The sequence below is a fragment of the Cucumis melo genome, chromosome 2 (genome assembly GCF_025177605.1).
Source record: "Cucumis melo cultivar AY chromosome 2, USDA_Cmelo_AY_1.0, whole genome shotgun sequence".
NCBI lineage: Eukaryota > Viridiplantae > Streptophyta > Magnoliopsida > Cucurbitales > Cucurbitaceae > Cucumis > Cucumis melo.
In genome coordinates, this window is record NC_066858.1 from 17,093,245 (window position 1) to 17,111,736 (window position 18,492).

Genomic DNA, 18,492 nt, shown 5'->3' on the forward strand with positions numbered 1-18,492 from the left:
AAATTGTAGTCATATCTAAACGATAACCAAATCTAAACGATCGCAAATATATTACGCGCATGTTGTTGACGGCATGGTTGATGGGGCATTTTTGGTATTTTACATGGTGGATCTCTTGACTTTTTCTATTTTCGAAATTGTTTTGTACAGTATAAATATTCAATTTGTGATATTTTTAAAAAGACCCCTAAAATATATATTTGCTATTTTTTTTTTATTATTTACAAGTTTGAAGGAGAGAAATGTTAAAATGGGATAAATATTTGGTGCATTTTCTCACGTTGTCTCTTTTTAAGATCCTCAAACTTTAGACTAGCTAGAAGGAAAGAGATTAAAACTTTTGTTTAAGGTAAGAATCTTCCGAACTTTTGTCCTACTATAAGCAATTTTTAGCTAAGCTTGAAAGATCTCACTATTTTTCTTTGTATTTTTTTCCGAGTTTAGAATTTTTGGCTTTTTTCCTTTTTTTTTTTCTTTTTCTATAGGCTTTCCTTTTGCACTAAAAGAACTCCCCTCAATTCAAAAACATTCTCATTTTGGAGATGTGTGATTATTTAACGTAATATGAAACTTTTTCCTAAATGTAAATGAGCCAAGAGGATGGAATGAAAGTGAAATTTTGGTTAATTTTGATGTTTTTACCCAAAACAAAAAAAAGATATCAATATTTATCTTTATTTCCAACCCTCCCTCTTACATTAATTCAAAAGGAATAATGATACAAGATAAATGAAAATAAACAGAAAAAAAAAAATTATAAAAAATGATACCAAATATAACAAAATTTTATATTCTATCAATAATAGATACTTATATACTTCTATATCAGAGACATTGATAGAAGTTTATCCGTTTCTACCTTTGATAGAATCCAATTTTTGTTATACTTTTGTAAATATTTTAGTTTATTTTACTATATTTGAAAATATGCCTTGAAAAAATAGTATCAAAAGAGGTTGCTCCACAGATTTTTTAAAGATATAATGGAAATATCAATTCACTCATTCAATTGATATCGTGAAAATATCGAAAGAAATATCTACATATCAATGAAAATTTAAAACTATGGTTTTAACTTAAAATTTTGGTATTTATTTTGGGTGGTAAGATATTGAGTGTGAAAATGTGATTAATTAGAGTATTTTTTTAATGTTTTCTACGTAATGAAATTTTTCAAAAGTTTAGAAACATGTATTTTTTTAAAGACAATTTTAACGATTTTCTTCCCGAGTAATGATATGATTATTTTTTAACTCTTTCTAAAAGTTAGCATCTTTTAAACTTTTGAAATTTAAAAGAAGATTTCTGATTAACCTAAAAGTTTATGAGCATTTTTTATAATTTAGCATAAAGTTTATTATTATGGTTAGTTCAAAAAGTGTTTAGAAATTAAAACAATAAAGATTATGAACATTAAGCCGTTGACTCTAATTCTATCATGAAAAGATTCTAATCTGTTCGTAAAGTGGCTTAATTGTTAAACTTATTCTGTCAGAAGCACATAATGCTCACAATATGTGTTTTTTAGTTTTTTATTCTTTAATCATAACAAATAACGAACCCTTAAACTTCCAAGAACTTAGAACAAACAAACAAACCCATTAATTTAATCAGCCGTAATTTTCTGGACGAAACCGATCATTTCTGACACGCTTTTTTGGTGAGGTGTAAATATAGTTCAAGTTCAATCACCGGCCCTACATTTGGAAAATTTTGCAAAAATCAGATTGAAATGACCCGTGAGTGAATTACAAGTGGGGTTCTCTCGATTCTTACCTCGCAAACATTATCTTCAATTCTCTTTCCCTACTGGGTAAGAATCTAAAATCTCACACCCCCTTTTACAAAAACACTTCCTCCTCTATTGGATTCAGTTAACAGCTACTGCTACAATGGCGTCAATCTCCAAATTCGCTTTCAATGATTGTAGAATCATGAGATTTGATGCTCTCTACAACCGAAGCTTCCACTTCTCAGCTGGAAAGTTTCAATCCCATCTGGGTATGTTTTATGCTTATAGTTTAGGGAGATTCTCTATCTGGGTGTAGTGATTTTTGCTTCTTGTTCTTGTTTTTTGATTTAGACGTTAGGGGAAAGTTGTGTTTATCTGATAGTGGGAGAAGACGTTTAGTGGTGGCTCAGTCTATGCTGCTTAAACCTCTTGTTTCTTCTGCTTCTCCTTGTGCAATTGGAGTCACGTCAAGGTATGAGAGATATGGTTTTATATTGTATAATGTGTTGTGATCAATCATTAATTTGTTGATTTTTAGGATAGATGAGTTTTTATTATACTCATACGTGTTGATGAACATATATTTGATATATTGGAGAGTTAAATACAACTATGAACGCAGGAAACTCCAAATTTTGTGCAAAGCTGCTAGTGATGTATCTGGAGAAATCGTCCCTGGTGATTCTCCTGATGGAATGAGCACGTATGAACGAGTTATTGAAACTTTAACCACACTTTTTCCTGTTTGGGTATGTTTATTAGCTTTGTTTTTGCTTTTACTTATGAATATGGAACTAGTGGACTAGTTATTGTTCATTTTGTATTTTCGGGAGCATTGGCTTATTAGATCAATATTTTTCATCTGTCAACAGGTTATCCTTGGAACCATTATAGGCATCTACAAACCCGCTGCAGTAATTGCTTGTTCTCAATTCTTCTTGATAGTTTTAACAGAAGATCTTGTTGTTAGATGATTGGTGAATCAAGTAACATTCATCAGAGTCTTCTTGCAGGTAACTTGGTTGGAGACTGACCTTTTTACTGTGGGATTGGGTTTTCTTATGCTTTCAATGGGATTGACACTGACGTTTGAGGATTTCAGGCGTTGTTTAAGAAATCCATGGACTGTAAGACAACATCCTTTTCTTTTGAGCTGTCTTTTGAGTTGTAGAACACTGATAAGAATATGTGTATGTTAATATTGTTTCACATTTTTATTTTCTTGTTGCAGGTTGGTGTTGGATTTCTTGCTCAATACTTGATTAAGCCTATGCTTGGCTTTGTCATTGCCATGGTAACAATTACATGTAGTCTCTTTCTTATAGTAGAATCTTAGAGCTCAATAACAAGCGGAAATGATAGAACAGACAAACATAACAACCAATTTATGTATTTTCAGACTCTCAAACTGTCTGCTCCTCTTGCAACTGGTCTTATTTTGGTCTCATGCTGCCCTGGGGGACAGGCATCAAATGTTGCCACTTATATATCTAAAGGAAATGTTGCACTTTCCGTTCTCATGACAACGTAAGACCTGCTTGATCCTATGATCCTCCTGTTCCCAATAGAGCTGATTCTATCGAACCTTCCTTTACACATTGATATTCTACGGCGTTTGATCTTTGTTTCTGCATGCATGTCTTTACCAAGGATGAACATTGATATCAATGGAAGACGAAAATGTTGAAATCTCAATTTTACAAGATTGAGATAGTAATAAAATGTCCACTTTCATTACCATTTTTGTAAATTCATAGAAAGGCAAAATTGAAAAAGAAAAATTTTAAATAATAAATAATCATTTTATTCTTAATAGTTATTATTTGTTATATTTTTAGACTAATTATATTTTATTCCTTATATTTTATTTTTCATGGTTTTTTCTTTACGATAGGGTTGAAATGTCGATTCACCTTTTATAATAATGTCAAATCTATGAATATGTGGAAATATTGACTGACGTGTCGAAAGAAATTTAGTTTCATGATCATGACTAGCATTCTGTTGGAACTCATATAGGTGTTCAACTATTGGCGCCATCATCATGACTCCGTTGCTTACAAAGCTTCTTGCTGGACAACTAGTTCCAGTTGATGCTGCTGTAAGTTCAGATAAACTAACCCTTCCAACTATGGACATAAATAAATGACCTTTAGGTTCATTCTTGGAAGTAGTAACTTTAGGGGCTTAAATAAATGGTCAAATGCCACATATCAATCAACCAATAAAAAACAGAAATCTCATTTTTTTTAAAAAAAAAAACAATCAGTGGGTTACGCAATTCAGCCCGACTTATATGATCGCGTGTTATATTTCTGAAATCCATCTAGGCTGTTTGGTTCTTTCATACAGTTTGATCAAAGGAATGAGCTTTTTTTGTTGGACTTTTAACATTTATCATTGAAGAAAGAAACTGAAAAAAGTAACAAATATTTGGGAAACAGGGTATTTGATATGATGCTGTTTTTACTTGATAGTTTACGGTTTCTTGATCTTATCCTCTAATTATTTTTAGCCTAAGGTTGTTTTTTCTTTCATTATTATCCTTTCAGGGTCTTGCCATCAGCACATTTCAGGTGGTTTTGGTTCCAACTGTTGTTGGAGGTAACTTTATAAAAAAGAAAATCCCCTTGTGAACAATATAGATATCCAAATTAGTTATACACCAACGATGAATTAATCATCCTCTATCATTATTTCTCTTGGCTGCAGTTTTAGCTAATGAATTCTTTCCCAAATTCACTTCAAAGATTATCACAGTGACACCATTGATTGGAGTTATCCTCACAACTCTCCTCTGTGCCAGCCCTGTAAGTTTCGAAACTATTAGTCTATTATACAGTGATAGACTGAATTTTGACTCTCCCTATCTCATTCCTTTGTAGTAACAAGTTGCTTTCCTCTATGTCTCATGTTGAAGATTGGGCAAGTTGCAGAAGTTTTGAAAACTCAAGGAGCACAACTGTTGCTCCCAGTAGCCATCCTCCATGGTGCAGCATTTGCTCTAGGCTATTGGCTTTCAAAATTATCGTTCGGTGAATCCACTTCTCGCACGATTTCGATTGAATGTGGAATGCAGGTAAAATTGGCTTGACAAGAAAGAAGGCAATAGAGGGCGGAGGGTTCTTAATCAAGTTACCAGAAACCTTAAATGAAACATGTTTTGAATCTACAATTTGACTTGTTTTGTAGAGCTCTGCACTTGGGTTTTTACTTGCTCAAAAGCATTTCACGAACCCCCTCGTCGCCGTCCCATCCGCAGTTAGCGTCGTCTGTATGGCAGTAAGTGTTTCTTCTGTGTTTATTTGCTGCCATCTTTGTTCTTTTGCTTCTTTTATACCACTACATCAATTCATTTGTTTAGAAACGTTGGTATAAAAATTTATATTTCTCATTTGGTATTATCCCAACAGCTTGGTGGCAGTGCTCTTGCTGTCTTCTGGAGGAACATGCCGATTCCTGCTGATGACAAAGACGATTTCAAAGAATGAAAAGAAAAGAAAAGAAAGAAGTACAAGTTTTAGATCTTTGCTAGTTTACATTGGTCCTATTCATTAGTACGAGCTTTAGATCTTTGCTAGATACATTGGTTCTATTCATTTGTTAGCAATTGCTAATGTTGTTGAGATGTTTTTTATGGTAGTAATGTTTGAAGTTCATGGGAATTTTGGGAAATTTTATATGAATTTAGTAAATGAAATTTTAGTTGTTGTGCTTAATTAGACATTATTATTATTATTATTATTATTATATGTAAAATTGTAGTTTATATTTGTAATGACAATGTTAATGTTAGCAGAAAATTTGGAGTGATAAAAGTTGTCTGAATTAGCAAATGTGGTTTATACTATAATGGATGATTTTTAGTTGGTGAATAATTTCCTAACCTAGAGTTCTGAATTTATATGCTTCTTTTTCTTGTTGCTATGATTTAGGTATATTATATATTACAGCTTAAAAATTGATTCTGTCCCTTTTTTATTTGGGATCAAATCAAAATAGGATTTGAAGTGGAATTTTACCCTTGTTTTATGTAGTTGGAAAAAAGTTTGGAACATTTTCTTCTTGCTGGGAAGATTTGGAATGTCCAACGATGAAGGGGCATATATTAAATTTCCATCGACAGGTTGATGGTACCACATTTTTATAGATTTGTTATCAATATAAGGGCTGAATTAACAGATCTATCTAATAAAACCATATGAAAGATAAACAACTTTTAAAAATTGAAGTCTTCCTCTTTTATATTTTGAAAGAATTAGCCTATTACATCACTTATCAATTAATAGTATTTCATATCTAGATTTCAACAAATATCTTTTAAAGGGTAGTTACACAAATGTCATATTAATGTGTTAAAACTAGATCCATAGTCTCTATGATTTTGTAGAAACCACAAATTGAATTGAAATATCTAGATGATCAAGTCATTCCTCACATTTAAAAAAGTGTGATTTCATTTTATTGTTCTTTGATTATTATTTCATTGTCATCTAATTACTAATGACATTGATTGTTATCTAATTGCTATTTGATATTGATTGTTGCCAAGATCCTATCTTATACTTATATTAGGTGTCATCTGATGATTGTCCGATTACTCTAAAATGGTTGCCAATGATATTGTTGTTATTTGGTTATTATATGATATTAATTGCAATAATATAAACCACTATATGATTGTTGTCTCATCAGTTTTTGATACAATTATTTATGAAACCTAATTCTTATTTGATACTAATGGTTAGTGATACCAATTGTTATATCATTGTTTTTCTTTTATTACTACATGATATTGATTGCTATTTGATTGTTGTATGATTCTATTTGATATTTATTGTAATGTGATTTTACATTTATTTTAATATGATTAATAATGATACAAATCGTTATCTAATTATCTTATTATAATTTGATACTAATTGTCAAAGATAGTTATTGTTATTTGATTTCTGAATGATTACTATCTGATATTAAATCTAAATGATATTGATTGTTATTTGACAATGATGGTCAACTGATTGTTATTTGATACTCATCGTTAATAATATTTATTGGTTATCTTATTATTGTGTAACTGTGTTATTTGACATCAATTGTTAGTTAACTGTTAATGAAATTGATTATAATCTGATTGATTTTTTATTGCTATATGATTACTTACTGATACAAAATAAAAAAAAAATAAAAAATAGAAAATTGTAATGAAACGAATGTCTTATGGAGCATTCTTAAGAAGTCGTTTGGATTGAGGGAAATGACATGGAAATAAGAGTGCGAATAAATATAGGACCCACATCCTCTTGTTTGGTACAAGTTTTGATTAATTTTTTTTAAAGGAAGATACATTCAAGTACTAATTAGAAACTTGTCAACCCCAACAAAGTCATTGGAGGGAAACTTTGTTGGAGGGAAACCAATCTGAGACCTCACAAGAAACCCCACCTACTATTCTAGAGCCGGAAAAAGAAACGTGAACAAAACAGATCCCAAAATTGTCATGCACTAAAGCAGCTCAAGCCAAGCGATTAGTCAACTTGTTCGCAGGATGCAAGCAATACAAAAAAGACTAAACATTAGCATACGAAGTCGGGCCAAAACGTCCTTTACAAAACCTGACAACTCATATAGATCCACAAACACGAGTTAAGACACCAATCAACTCAGAACAATCAAACTCGATAATAATCATGAGAAGGGGCCCACAACCAAAGATGAAAACATGCAAAACTCTAACCATAGCAAGGACTTCAAGGATCTTGATGTGGCAATTGAAATGCATCCTCTCATAACCAGAAAGAATGAGAGATCTTGATAGAGGCATGAACCAACCAACCGATACCACTAGCATGATCATGATCACTCCAAGAGGCATACAAGTTGAGCTTCCAACAACTATTGACTTGTGGAGTCCAAAGCTCATGACTCATTGAAGTCTCTCTTATAAAAGAAGAACCAAACCCGTCAAACCCAACAAACTCCTCCACATGCAAGGAGATCCTATCCAACAACGTTTTCCTATCCAGGGACTTGTAGCTAGAACTAATCATAATCAAGTAGTTCCACAAATCCACAATAGGATGGCCGTTGGGCATGAGAGTAGGTCAGTCTCATGCATCTTTTATACCCATGAATGATGCCTAGTGGGTTTGGTTGATGCTCTCTCTCTCTCTTCTCCTAATTCATGCATTTATATCTTTTATGTCATGTATATATTAGTAAAAGATAATTTGTTCCCACCAAATTTTGATAACATTATCATGCACAATCAAATCCAATCATCCTTGATTTTTAACAAACATCCTAAATTCTTAAATATCTTTCAAACCTTAAACCAAACAGTACTTGTAAGGTTTGACTCAAACATAAAAAAGAAAAAAGAACACAAAGAAGAAGAGATGGAGATAGCTCCCATCTCCATATCCATTTTCTTTCATCCATATTCTCCATTATCTCTCCCAATCAAGCACTAAAACATGGTGGCAACCCTATTGTTAATAAAATTGAAGGCCAAATTAAGCGTTGAGGTGTCATGGTCTTTCCACACACAGAGCCACCGCCCTCCAATCAATTGAGGAAAGGAAATAATTTATTATTAAAAATAGTTTTTTTGATTTATTTTTTTGTATAAATTTTATTGGGTTAAAATAAAAACACTTTCGTGGAAGACCACCGTACATTCCTTAAGAAGGCCTATACAAGCCTGTGCTCTCTTCTAAACAATATAAAAATTAACACACAAAATTTCTCCTCCCTTCTCTACGTACCTTTCTTCCCTCCTCTCTTCTTCGCTTTTGTCTTCTTTCGTTTTACATCTTTGAGTACGTACCCTATTTCTATTCATTTGTAGATTTTGATTTGGAGTAAGGAAGTTTGAACCTAAAATCTCTTGTTCGTGGATATATACAGATATCAATTAAGTTAAATTCATATTGGCTATGTAACAACTTTACACATATGCATGAAACTATATAGGATATTTGACATGTCCATGTAAATTTAACTAAAAATTTAAAGTAAAAAAATATTTGGTTTGGATCATTCTTTGAATATCTCAAACTTAAATTTTCAAAAAGAGTATGGTTTGAAATCTTAAGTATTCCTCTAAACAAATTCAATATGATGGAGAAACTTACCATCTAATTCACTTGAATAACAGTTTTAAAGAGTTTCCTTTAAAAACTCATAAATGCCTTTGGCCACTACTTAAGATTTTAGCTTCAATGCTCAAATCTTTATTTGAGTTTTAGAATTATCAGATGTAAAATTTAATATTTAAATATATTTTAACAATTAATTTCAGAATCCACATATATTTAGGTGCTAGGTTAAAATAGAGTACTCATATTCTTTAAACTTCATGTAAAATTTCATCTGATAATGTGTAAAATTTAATATTTAAATCTAACCATGGTTTTCTAGAATCGCAAATATAGTTTTAAAAAAATGTAAGTAAAGGGCCTGTTTGGTAACATTTCTGTTTCCTGTTTCCTGTTTTTTTTTTTTCAGAACAAGAAACAGGAACGTGTTTGATAACTGTTTATGTTTCTTGTTTCTTTAAAAAAAAAAACAAAAACAAAAAATGTGTTTGGTAAATGTTTCTTTTTTCCTGTTTTTATTATTTCTTGTAGATGCTGTTGACTCACATCTAATTTTTATTTTATTAATTTTATTCTATTTGGTAACTGCTCCTCTTAAAAATTTATTTTTATTTTATTTATTTTATTTTATTTTATTCACGTGTAATTCAATTAAACATTAAATAAAAATTTATGTCATGCATTAAACATAAAAATGAAAATTATCAAAAGTACTTTATATCATTTAATACAAAGAAGTCTCACTGCACAAATAAAAAGAATAACATAAACATAAAATTGTATTTATCCTTCAAATGTTGCCCAAATTTGATTTGCAATATCATCTCTCACTGTGCCATTTCTCGTAGATATTGTCGACTCACATCTAATTCAATTATATCATTCCGCAAATTGGCCGACAAATTATGTGTATCTTCAACGATCATTAATTCATTGCTAAAGTCATTGAAAAGATTATCTTGACGATCATTCAATCTAATATAATTGTGAACTGTGCAACATGCTATCGGTATATATTTTTGTGTCTTGATCAGGTAAGGAGGCATTTGCTTAAGAATAGAAAATCGAGCCTTCAGCAAACCAAAACAATGTTCAATGACATTTCGCAATGAAGAATGTCGATAATTAAACACTTCTTCTCTACCTCGAGGGCGATGTCTCCTTTCTCTAAAATCTCGTAAATGATATCTTTGACCTCAAAATGGTGCTAAAAATCCTAACATATTTGAATATCCTGAAACGACAAGATGGTATTGATCTACATATAATAAAGCAAATAAAAAATTATCATAAAGTTAAATATGGAATTAAAGTTCTTAATAACATATCAAATGAACAAACACAAATTATATTCCATGTCCTGTTAGTTTTTCTTCCACGAAACGGTATTTGTTTATTTTGGGGAATACTTGCAACAACATGAGTGTCATTAATAGCACCAATACAATCCTAAAGGATAATAAAAAACACAAATATATTTCAAAATATTATATTTCTGAAAATAAATCAAAACATTAACGCATTACCTTAAAGAAAGGGTAATATTTTGAATTTGATACGATCTCCATTGGTACAGTGTTCATATTGGGTGGGTGAATAATTTCTCTACCAAGCTTACAAACTTTCCTCAAAACAAGGTTAAAAGCTAGAGAAATAGTATGACCCAAATGTTGAAATCTTTCTGTTGCTATATGATTGCTTTCATTATGTGATATGATTAATAAGAATATAGCAACTTTTTCTTGAACGGTAAAATATCTAGATGATTTCAGATTCGTCTTTGATTTTAAATCTTCACAAACCTTATGAATGTAATTCTTTTTATCCTAAAACAATCAAAACATCTACTATCGTTCCATTTAACAAATCAATCACATTATCATGTCCTCTCAGTACAGAGGTTCTACATGGTTGTTTTGAAGATTGTATCATGTGCAAGCTCATGTAGAATAAAGTAAAAAGGATGAAGATACCTTCGTCATCGTCGTCAGAATCAAAATCGTCATCAGAATGATTATCTTGAATCAAGTCCATATCAATTCACTAGTATATCCATAAATCAAACACAAAAAAGGTACAAATTCATCTCAGTACATAAAACGTAGTCATGTTAAATATATTTGGTACATGATCGTTTAGATTTGGTTATTTTTTCAATTATGTTTGTTACATGATCGTTTAATTTGGTTACATTTAAATTTGGTACACGGTCGTTTAGATTTAACTCAAAATTTGGTACGTGATCGTTTAGATTTATTTTTTTAATTCTTTTGATACACGATCGTTTAGATTTGTCTACATGATAATTTATTTTTTTACATGATCATTTACATTTGGCTACTCCAACCTAAATAATATATGATGAACCAAATAACAGTTTGAAAACAAAAAAGAAGAAAAGAAAAGACGAAGATGGAAGAAAAAATTTTTTATGTAACTTTCCCAAACCATAATGTCAAACATACAAAATCCATGTTCAAGTCTAATATTAAAAAAATAGATGTCATCATCCTAAAACAATCCCTAAGTGACATCTAAAGACTATTTATGAAATCTCTCTTCCTTGAATCGGGCATGCGTAAAAATAACTTTCTCCAAGCAAGATCTCCGTGCAAGAGTTTCAGTATTTTGGAATAAGTCTCTCCATCAACATCCTCCATTGTATTTAAAATGTCTAAACATTCCATCAACTCTTCATGGAGATCATCTTTTTTGCTTGATGTTTGGCTCTCATCAACTTCACTAGATGTACAACCAAAAGATCTTTTCTCAAGGATGTCATTCTTTCTCTTTGCATTCTCCGCATATACATCTAAGAATGATGAGAAGAAACTGTCAAATTCATCTCTATTTCTTTGAACTCGTTTTTTGCTTTTACCTTTATCCTTCTCTTCAACACCAACGTTTGTGTTGCTTGCAACATCATTTTCATTTTTATCTTCAGAATATGAAATAAGTCTTGTTGACGGGCAAGCACCAACGTTTGTGTTGCTTGCAACATCATTTTCATTTTTATCTTCAGAATCTGAAATAAGTCTTGTTGACGAGCAAACATTTACACCTGTTGCAGTAGTATCTCTAAAAATCCTTACAAGCTTTTCATAATGTGGGCAACCACTTTTTCTAAACTTTTTAGCTCTCTTATTCACCTATAGAAAATGAAAACTTTTTTGCTCTCTTATTTGCCTATAGATGATTAGAAATGGAAAAAGAAATGCAACTATTATACCTTAAAAAGCTCGTTCCATTGCTCCTCTTCAAGATTGATGGTACACCTAATAATGGATCCCAACCATTTCCTATCATATCACTCAATATCTTTTTGAAGTCTTTGTAAATTTGTTTTAATTTGTTGAACTTATTTTTCAATTGATCATGAGAATAATTATATCATGTACTAGCATTTAGTTGGTTTCTCGTATAATTCCAACTAGTTTTTGTAAATGTTGTAGTTGGTCGATTGCCTTTTGCAATGTCTTCATCCATTAAGTCTACAAACAAAGCTTCACTCTTATCTGACCATGGTCCCTCACCTTTTAATCCATCAATCTCACACAACGTCATCGACACAAAATTTTTCAGTTGATTTTTGTGACATCTAGAATGTAATAGTAATTATGGATTGAGAGCCATAAAAAAAACATATAAACACAACACCAGCAAAAAAAAAAAAAAAGAACAAATCTGAAGAAAAAAACCCATCAGGAAAAAAAAAGGATTGAGAGCCTTTTAAAGCCATGGATTTCTATCATCCCCTTTTAAAACCATGGATTTCTCAATTTCCCTTAACATAGAACACAAAAAGGGAAAACAATCTTGTAGGAGAAAGAGGAATTGAGAGCCATAAAAAAAACACACAAAAACACAACAAACACCTATGGTCATTCTCAGCAAAAAAAATTAATCTAAAGGAAAAATTCATCAGTAAAATCGACAAGAGAAAAAGGGATTGAGAGCCATACCTTTAGTCGGAGAACGAGGAAGAAACAAAGCACGAAGAGAGCTGGAGAATAAAAGGAGAATAAAGAGAGAAGAATAATCGCCGGAGAAGAAAGCCCGAGAACGAAGAGGAGAAATGGAAGGAGAGAATAGGAACGAAATGAGGAGAAACTCTTTTTTATCGTTCCCACAAATTTCTTATTAAACCAGAAATGTTTCCTAATTATTTTGGGAACAAGAAACAAGAACGTTACCAAACACGAAAAATTAGAAATAAAAATGGGAAATGGGAACATTACCAAATAGGCCGTAAATTTCCTTTTGTCATTGTTCCAATTTTACCCTCATGTGAGCATTCTCATGTATATCTATATATCATTTTCCTTGACAATTTAAATTTAAACTGTCGAATTTGGAATCTAAATTTGAATTCCATCATGATTTTGAATAGAATTTGATTCTATCGGAAGAAAATTTGGAGACCTAACAGTTTGAGGAAAAATTTAAATTCCACTCAAATTTTAACGTTCTCAATGGAATTTGTTTAAGCTTACAAAATTTACAATTGGATTTTAGTCAAACTTTGATTTGGAAAATGAGACTTTCTAGTAGATTTTGCCTCTATTTGAATTGAATTGTGATTTTTAAAATCAATTCCTATATCAAATCTTACCAAAATGAGAGGATCTCATGGGATTCCTTTTTTTATTTTTTATTTTTCTGGGATAAATTAACCTAAAAAAATAAAAACTTTCTATCACTAACTCATATTCTTGAAAACTTTATTACAACTAACCTTAATTCCCATTATTATTATTCTCTATTAAACTAAACGTTTTTGTTTCTTTCTCTCCAACTAATTTTTTAAATGCATATTTTACCAACATTCTACCAAAACATTTATTCTCAACCATCAGCAATGGGACAAGAGAAGTCTCTCTCAGACATTAATTCTCATTCTCTACTCTTCACTAAATAAATTTCTCTCTAATCGTTCTCTCTCAAAATATTTATAGGTGAAAGTTCAATTTCTCTATCACTTTCATATTTGCTCAAATCCGTCTTTAGAAATAAACAATCGGATAGTAAGTGTGAGCAATTTATTTTTTTTTCTCTACATGATCGTTTATAAAACATTAAATGATAACGGCGATCTTTAAACACGATTGTGTAATAAAGTTCAAAATGGAGAATCCTTATTTCTTCTGCAAAAAGAAAAGTCATATCAAGAAAGATTGTCCCAAGTACGCTAAATGGCATGTAAAGAAAGGTAAACTTCTTACTTTGCTTTGTTCTGAAGTTAATTTAGCTTCTGTACCAACAGATACTTGGTGAGGAGATTATGGTTCTACTACTCACATAAGTATATCCATGCAAGGTTCCTTATGGAGCCTACCGCCAAATGATGCTAAAATATTCATCTATGTGGGTGATGGTAAACCAGTTGAAGTTGAAGCGATTGGCAATTTTAAATTACTTTTAAAAACTGGTTGTTTTTGGATTTGAATGAGACTTTTATTGTACCGTCATTTAGACGGAACTTAGTTTCTATTTCCAGTTTGGACAAATTTGGTTTTTCTTGTTCTTTTGGAAATAATAAAGTTAGTCTTTTTCAAAACTCCAAACTTATTGGTACCGATTCTTTAATTGATACCCTATATATGCTTGATTCTTATGCTTCGTCTAACAAGATCTGCTGTTTAAATCATATGGTACAAAGCATAAATTAAATGAAGAATTATGCTATGTTGTGGCACAAGCGTTTAGGTCACATCTCTAAACATAGAATTCAAAGACTTGTGTCAAATGGATTCTTGATTCTCTTGATTTAAGCAAATTTGAAGTCTGTGTGAAATGTATTAAGGGAAAACAGACAAACATAAGAAAATTAGGTGTCAACAGATGTTCAGACATCTTATAACTAATACATACAGACATTTGTGGCCCATTCCCTACGACTTTTTGGAATGAACAACAATACTTTATTACGTTCATAGACGATTATTCAAGATATGGGTACCTATATTTAATTCATGAGAAGTCTCAATCTTTGGACGTTTTCAAGTCTTTTAAAGCTGAAGTTGAACTTCAACTTGGAAAGAAAATTAAGGCTAACAAGTCTGATCTTGGTGGTGAATAATACGGTAGATATGATGGATCAGGTGAATAACGTGCAGGACCCTTTGCCAAATACCTAGAGAAATGTGGAATCGTCTCGCAATACACTATGCCAAGGAAACCTAGCATGAATGGTGTAACGAAAAGGCAAAATAGAACACTTAAGGATATGGTAAGAAGTATGATTAGTCATTCTTTTTAACCAGAATCCCTCTGGGGTGAGGCACTAAAGGTTGCAACATATATCCTCAATAGGGTACCTACTAAAGCAATAGTTAAAATCCCTTATGAGTTGTAAACAGGAAAGAAGCCTAGTATTATTCATTTTCACGTCTGAGGTTACCCAACTGAGGCTAGGCCTTACAGGCCTAACAAAAGAAAATTGGACCCAAGAACTATTAGCTGCTATTTTGTTGGGTATTCTGAGCATTCTCAGGGTTTCAAGTCTTATGATCCCACATCTAAATGTTTTTTTTAGACCAAAAATGCCAAATTTCTTGAGGATGTTGAGTTTGAAGGGGAAGATAACATAAAGAAAGTTGTCTTTGAAGAGGAATTAGTTTCTCTTCCTAATGTGGGCATAGATGATGTTTAGACTCCAATTCCTGACTTTATTATGAAACTAATTATAGAACAAGACAACAATGAAGTTCCTGAAGTGCAAACTCAACAATCTTAAGAAGTTTCATTAAGGAGGTCCACTAGAAAAAATAGAAGTGCAATTTCAAATGATTATATTGTGTGTTTTTAAGAACATCAGGATGATATTGGCATAATGGAAGATGATCCAATCAACTTTCAACAAGCTCTACAAAATTCTAAACTCTCAAAAGTGGATATGGAAGAGAAAATAAAATCCATGAAAGACAATGACGTTTAAGAACTTGTCGAATTGTCATCAGGAGTGAAACCCTTAGGTTGTAAATGAACACATAAAACCAAAGAGGATTCACAAGGCAAAATCGAAAGATATATAGCTCGTCTTGTCGCAAAAGGTTTTACTCAAAAGGAAGGTATTGATTATAAAGAGACTTTCTCTCCGGTTTCATCGAAAGACTCTTTTCAGGGTAATCGTGATATTAGTAGCTCACTTAGATTTGAAGCTACATCAGATGGATGTGAAAACTGTGTTTCTCAATGGAAACATTGTTGAGACAATTTATATGGTACAACTAGAAAACTTTGTAACTAATAATTCAAAGTCTATGGGGTGTGCAAATTTGAAGAAATCCATCTATAGTCTCAAACAAGCCTCTCATCAATGGTATCACAAATTTCATGAAGTAATTACCTCTTTTGGTTTTGAGGTGACTATAGTAGAAGATTGTGTATATCACAAGTCTAGTGGGAGTAAATCTATTTTCCTAGTGTTATATGTTGATGACATACTCATAGCAAGTAATGATGTAGGTTTATTGCATGACACTAAGAGGTTTCTCAAAAGGAATTTTGAGATGAAGGATCTTGGTGATGATTCTTTTGTATTAGGAATAGAAATACAGCGAGATTGCTCTGGTATTTTGAGATTATTACAAAAGAACTACATTAAAAAAATTTGAGTAGATTTGACATGAAAGATTGTGCACCAAGAGATACCCTCGTTGCTAAAGGTGATAAATTTCATTTAAGTCAATGCTCTGAGACCACACTTATGATTAAGAAGATGCATAAGGTTCCCCATGCATAAGTTATTGGAAGCCTAATGTGTTCATAGTTGGAGCATTAGATAAATATTTGAGCAACTCGAGGATGGATCATAAGAGAGTAGTCAATCGGGTTATAAGATATTTACAAAGAACAAAGGGTTATATCCTTACTTATCGGAGATCATAAGATCATTTGGTATTCTGAATCTGATTATGTTGGATGCCAATACAGTTTATGATCCACTTCAAGCTATAACTTCATGTTGGTTGAAGGAGTTATATTTTGGAAAAGTATTAAACAAACACTTATGGCTTCTTTTTCCATAGATGTGAAGTTTATAGCATGTTATGAGGCATCTAGTCATGGAATATGGTTGCGAAATTTTGTCACTAGGCTGCAAATAGTAGTTGAAAAAGACCAACAAAATTATTTTATGACAACAACTCAGCAGTAATGTATTCCAATAACATCTGAAGCAATACAATGTCAAAGCAGGTAGATGTAAAGCTTCTAATTTTGAAAGAAAAAGTTCAGAATGGTCAAATTTTTTATAAAACACATAAAGAACAAACTCGATGCTGACAATCCATTGACTAAAAGTACACCACTAAAGTTTTCCTTGAGTATGTTGCTTATATTGGTGTTAGTCAATTTCTGATTCCATGTTTAGTGGGAGTTTGTTATTAAGGATGTTCTTTGACCTTAATTTGTTTACTTTCTATCTAGAACAAAGTTGTTGGTTTATGTTTTTATCATCTGAACTTGTTTATCATGCATGCAGTTTGCAAATGCGGTTTAGCATAAAGTTTTTAAATAATGATCTCACTATAGAATTTGGATAAGTTGGAAACAAGCATGATCTATATCACTTTGCATATAGTTTCCATGCTATCACTTTGCATATAGTTTCCATCCATACTTGATCTATGTTATTGAATGTATTGGAATTGGTGATCGAGGAAGGTTTAGTTACAAGGATAGTGACAAAAGTCGCCTTGGTTCCATGATCCTAATTGAACTAGTATAGAAAGAACCTTAGGGCTATGGTCCCCAATATACCAAAACAATAGGCACTCAATCTTTTTATCCCATCAAGATAAAAATCTCACTGAGGGCATTCAGGGTTTTGGTTGAGGAAGACAATAGTTATTTTATAGCCATCATCAATTCAAGGAAATGAATTCTAGTATGTAACTTATTCTTAACAATTTGGCATGAATGAGCTTAGGTTAATCTATTATATAGATTTAAAGTATTTATTCTAACAAAGCTTGCCAATGAAAGCAATTCAATAACAAGATGGGAAGAAAAAGAGACAAGAAGATGGGAGTTTGGAAAGTGAAAAAAATTTTGGCATAAAGATTTTTTTTAGGAAAAGGAAAGAGGAAATTGAAATCGAAAAGAGGAAGAAGAGTTGAAGAGACACACGTGAATTTTTTTTTTTTTGGTATTTATAAAAATAAATTAACCTACTTTTATATTGGAAAATTGTCAAAAATAAAATATTTGAAAAAATACTTACATCTCGTAGAAAAATCCTCGAGTGGAATGAATTTTGTCTTGGTTTTGTTATATGGAAGGTAAATAATTTGTCGATTTTTTTTACTTTTGAAAAAAATTCTTTTTTATTTACTCAGTATTATCAATAAGTTTTACCATATTTGTAATATATTAAATAGAGATAATAAAAACTTAATTTTATCCAAAGACTTTGGTACATGGTAAAAATTATATTTCTCCGAAGATAATTAACTTAACCCAACTCAAACTCAAACGAGTGTTTTAAATACAAGAAAATAAAGCTCTACAACCTCCCCTATCTCATAATCATTTGTAACGTTTATGATATTACATACGAAATTCAACACAAAGTATACTAAATTACAAAATATTAGTCCATGGCCTCTCTATTTAGTAGTTTAAAACCAACTTCTTCTTCAAAATAATAATAAATAA

At 31.3% G+C, this 18,492-nt stretch overlaps 1 protein-coding gene and 1 long non-coding RNA gene across 3 annotated transcripts; one reads left to right on the forward strand and one right to left on the reverse strand.

The window, feature by feature from the left end:
* Positions 1–1,547: 1,547 nt before the first annotated feature.
* Positions 1,548–5,451, forward strand: LOC103501527 (sodium/pyruvate cotransporter BASS2, chloroplastic). Of its 2 annotated transcripts, XM_008465123.3 has the most exons (13): positions 1,548–2,001; positions 2,084–2,204; positions 2,355–2,481; positions 2,605–2,646; positions 2,746–2,859; positions 2,964–3,026; positions 3,132–3,259; positions 3,752–3,833; positions 4,285–4,336; positions 4,445–4,542; positions 4,653–4,811; positions 4,925–5,014; positions 5,146–5,451. In XM_008465123.3, the coding sequence occupies exons 1-13, from the start codon at positions 1,893–1,895 to the stop codon at positions 5,221–5,223; spliced, it is 1,263 nt and encodes a 420-aa protein (XP_008463345.2). In that variant the 5' UTR covers positions 1,548–1,892; the 3' UTR covers positions 5,224–5,451. The 2 variants fall into 2 exon arrangements, with proteins under 2 accessions (XP_008463345.2, XP_050936529.1); XM_051080572.1 differs by lacking the exons at positions 4,653–4,811; positions 4,925–5,014; positions 5,146–5,451 and adding an exon at positions 4,618–4,636 and having other exon boundaries at positions 1,683–2,001.
* A 4,063-nt stretch (positions 5,452–9,514) lies between these two features.
* On the reverse strand, positions 9,515–12,933 carry LOC127148202 (uncharacterized). The gene is made up of 3 exons (XR_007819009.1): positions 12,795–12,933; positions 10,806–10,875; positions 9,515–10,066 (listed from the first exon to the last, which is right to left on the reverse strand). It is a non-coding gene; the product is annotated as an uncharacterized LOC127148202 (long non-coding RNA).
* Positions 12,934–18,492: the final 5,559 nt, after the last annotated feature.

Coding starts and splice junctions, on each gene's coding strand:
- LOC103501527 (XM_008465123.3), top strand. CDS start 1,893: ATGGCGTCAATCTCCAAATTCGCTTTCAATGATTGTAGAATCATGAGA. Junction 2,002..2,083: donor AAAGTTTCAATCCCATCTGG/GTATGTTTTATG, acceptor TTTTTGATTTAG/ACGTTAGGGGAAAGTTGTGT. Junction 3,260..3,751: donor CTTTCCGTTCTCATGACAAC/GTAAGACCTGCT, acceptor GAACTCATATAG/GTGTTCAACTATTGGCGCCA.